Source organism: Diplotaxodon limnothrissa, linkage group LG11 (assembly GCF_057381915.1).
Source record: "Diplotaxodon limnothrissa isolate DT_005_m linkage group LG11, D_limnothrissa_male_GT1.1, whole genome shotgun sequence".
In the NCBI taxonomy this organism is placed as follows: Eukaryota; Metazoa; Chordata; class Actinopteri; order Cichliformes; family Cichlidae; genus Diplotaxodon; species Diplotaxodon limnothrissa.
In genome coordinates this window covers 9017489-9021622 of record NC_140606.1, presented here as the reverse complement: position 1 = coordinate 9021622, position 4134 = coordinate 9017489, and the positions used below count along the sequence as shown (strand labels likewise).

Below are 4134 nucleotides of genomic sequence, written 5' to 3'. Positions count from 1 at the left end.
AAAAAAAACATAACCCCTCAAGTTTGTAAGGTTAATGTGCAAGATGTTATGTTATTCAAACCTTCGGTTTTGCTGTTGTTTCTAAGGCAGTCACAATAGCTGCTGCAGTCATCAATAACTCATTTCTCTCTACCTGAAGGAAACATTATAATACACAGTGTTAAAGTCAAGCTTATGATGTTACTCCTGTCAGTATCTTTTGCACTCTTTATTATTTAGCATCAAATATTAAGTCCAAGTACAATCTTTTTTGTTTTCAAATCTCATATCATAATGCAAATTACCCAGTAAATTTTCAACATTATGGTTTTGGATAAATTCACTGTTGTTATTCTACGGTAACTTTTTTTAATTGAAAAGAACAATATTAAATATATTAATATTAAAATTAAACTGTAAGATTATGCAAAAGGTTTGATGTGTGAATGTGTTTTTTAAGTCCAAAAATAACATGAATAATGTATCATGTCGGTGACAGCTTCACATGTCAATATTCAAATCTGATTATCTTTGCTCTGACTGGTGTCCTCGGTCTTTGAGTAAGTGTGAGAGTGTGCCTCCACATCCTGGAAGGCAGTCTCAAGCCAATTCAGGATGGATTTGCGGATTTCTTTCTTGAAATCTTGTCCCATGAACACATACAGCAGTGGATTCAGGCAGCTGGTAAAAAATGCCAAACTTCTAGTAAGAGGATTCCCAACAGCAATGACATAGACTAAAGTTTCATTTGGAGCAGCAGCTCTGAATTTCACCAGCTCAATGAGACTCATGATGTGAAAGGGAGCCCAGCACAGAAAAAAAGTGATGATAATGGCAGCAATGATCTTGAGGGGGCGACTTGACTTGCTGGCCAGGACACGGTTTCTTTTGAGATGCTTGATGATGACAGCGTAACAGGACACAATGACAGTGAAGGGAACAACAAAAAGCAGGAAGAAACGGGTGATGATCATGGCCTGATGACGAAACTTTTGCATCTGAATAACAGATGGTAATTCATAGTTATCAGAAATAGCATAGCTGTTGAAGCAGAGGATTTTGCCTTTCTCAAACACTTTCTCAGTGTTCCTGAAGAAAAAGCATGGAGCGCTGAGAATGAAAGCCAGTATCCAAACACACAGACTCACACAGGACGCCTTACGCATATTTCTGTGATTCTGAGCCCACACAGGCCACACTACAGAGACACATCTATCCACACTGATCACCACCAGAATGTAGACACTGGCAAACATGTGCAGAAAGAGCACCATGGTGTTCAGCCTGCACATGATCTTACCAAACGGCCAGTGCATCCCCAAAATCTTGTATGTCACATTCAAAGGCAGATATGCCGCAAAGATGAAGTCAGCCACAGCAAGGTGGAGGTACCAAACTGTGTTAACAGTTTTCTTCATTTTGAACCCGGTGACCCAGATAACCACTCCATTCCCGACCACACCAAGGAGAAAGATCAGGGAATAAACAATGATAGACATGGTGTTGAGAGATTGCTTCAACCCGGGATACTTAAATATATGGCCATTTCCATCAGGTACAGCAGTTGAATTGATTTGATTGAGGGAGTTTGTGGTCAACTCCATCATTGTCTTGAGACCTACGACATAAATGTAATTAAAAGTCATTTTTAATTTTTTATACATGTTATACTTATATTTAATTTTTATATTAATAAATTACAACTAGATGTTTAATATTTAAATGAAACACTTGCACCTTAGTCATTTTGCTCCTTTGCACTGACTGGACCATGATAAATATGTGCTCGGATCACGTAAAATGCTTTTTTTTATGTTTTCAACTATTTCATCCATTCCAAAGTGCTTTAAAGAAAGACCTAATTCCAACATTTTACAGTATTTTACTGTATTACAAGCAAGAAGTTTCACAAAGTCAAGTTACTTAATGTTAATTGATTAGCGTCATTTATTATTTAAATCAAAATATATCTGTATCTGCAGAGTTTAATGGTTAACATTTTTGCCTAACAGATCCTGCAGCAAAATAACAAAGGTTACGTACCTTAAGTAAAGTTGCCTTGTTGGTTTTGGATGGACTGATTGTAGAAAAATACCTAATAAAGATTTGACAGGTTAATATAACTCTGTGCAAGGGGTGGGGGGTTGACTGTTGTTGTCACTGTATCATTACAAAGTCATTACAAAAAAGACTGTTGAATTTCTCTGCAGGCTGAAGATGACTAAATTTGGATATGTATATAGTTTGTATTGCAACAGTATGACTCTGTCAGAATTTTGCAAAGTTGTGAAACTCTGAGGTCAACTATTTTGTTGTTTCATGTGTGTGGTAAGTATTAAGTTTTATTTGAAAGTCAGAGAACAAAAGAACTAAACTGGACAAGCCTTGTACAGTTAAATAATCTTAACGCAAAGGAAAGAAAAATAATAAATCCACACAAAACTCCAAACACTGTGTCAAAGACTCAGCACCGTGACAGTGATAGTGCTTTGTGTTAAGCCACCAACTCTAAAACCATTCTCTGACTCTCTTCTTCATGCACCATGTATCATCATTCATCATGTATCAGATTCTCCCATGATCTCTGAAAGATGGGCAGGTGCCTGGATTTTTGGGGACTGGGGGGAACATAGTGTGTAGATACTCTGCTAAGTCACTGTGTTTGAGTCACGTTGAGAAAAGTAACCAAATTTCATCCTAAAAGAATGACAGAGTATTTTTTACTACTGTCAAACATAAAAATTGGTAAAATTTTACCTGAACAGTATGGCAGAGGAAGTACAGACTACAATATTGTAGCCTTTGGAGAAGCACCTGTACCGTTGGCAGTTTTGTTTCATTCTGTTGACGGAACCATAAAAGTAGGTTTTCAGTTCAATAAAGAAATAAGGATTACAATATGAAATTATTTGTGGCCAGTGCCATACACGGTAATGGTGGCTGTCTGATGCTGGGTGAGAAGATGAATTTTATTGATTGTGCAGTGGACGGGTAACTCTATTTCACTGAGTGGAAAACTAGATGTTTTCTCAAATCAATAAAAGAAAAGAAAAGAAAACAAAGAAAAGAAAAGAAAAGTTTTACTAGGTCTGACTGATTGCTACCAAAAACAAAAGTATATAATAAATCACAGTTCATCAACAGATGCATCATCTATCACTGTTTTTCTGTTTTGATGTTTTTGTCTTTTCATTTTTTTGAAAACTTTAAATCTTTTTCTTTTAATTGTTTTAAAATTGTATGCAGAGCAGATGGCTGCTGTTGTTAATGAAAGCACAGTCCCTATCAAAATTTTAAGACCACCTGAAAAAGGGCAAAAACTCATATTTTGCATGGTTGGACCTTCACAAGGTTACAGGTTGAGCTTCAACATGCAACAAGAAGAAATGGGAGTGAGACAGAACATTATTTTGAGCATGCAGTTTATTGAAAACAGTGCTTGAAATGAAACAGGCTGCAGCCCCGTGCTCAAAATAATGTTTTGTTAACTCCCATTTCTTCTTGTTGAATGTTGAAGCTCTACTTGTAACCTTGTTAAGATCCAACCATGCAAAATATAAGTAGAATCCTTCACTGCCCATATCAACACTGGGGATAAAAACATAAAGTTCACCAGGGAAGACATAAAGGATAACTGTTTGCCATTGCTGGACTGTTGAAGGGAATCAAAACCTCAACATTGAAGTTACCGGAAGCCCACACACAAGAACCAGTACCTCCTCTTTGACTCCCACCACCAACACATATTGGGAGCGTCTAACATCCAGAACAAGAGCACCCCAGCATTCACAGCACACCTGACATACTTGTTGACACTGTCATACTCACAAGGTTTAATATCAATACCTTATTTCACGTTATCAGCACTCTCTTTTTTTTTACACCCTTGTGCACTTATGTACTTCTTACCAAAGATATTTATGCTTCATGAATAACAGAGGATTTCATTACTGCCTGTCTAGTTAGCACATAATGGAGAATAAGAGATTAAGAAAGCACCCTGAATGATTTGTAGCCTTCATGTCTGCCGTAAGGTTTGCTAAATTAAATCTATTAAATGTTGCCGCAGTGTGCAGCTTTGTTTATGACTACTGTCATATTGCTGTGTTTGTTATGTAAAACACCTCTCCCTACAGGTTACGACTATATTAACAA

General features: G+C 36.9%; 1 protein-coding gene across 1 annotated transcript; it reads right to left on the bottom strand.

Annotated features, from left to right (window-relative positions):
• Positions 1-494: 494 nt before the first annotated feature.
• On the bottom strand, positions 495-1586 carry LOC146622290 (chemerin-like receptor 1). The gene has a single exon (XM_085366794.1). The coding sequence runs from the start codon at positions 1584-1586 to the stop codon at positions 495-497; it is 1092 nt and encodes a 363-aa protein (XP_085222920.1).
• Between the last annotated feature and the right edge of the window lie 2548 nt (positions 1587-4134).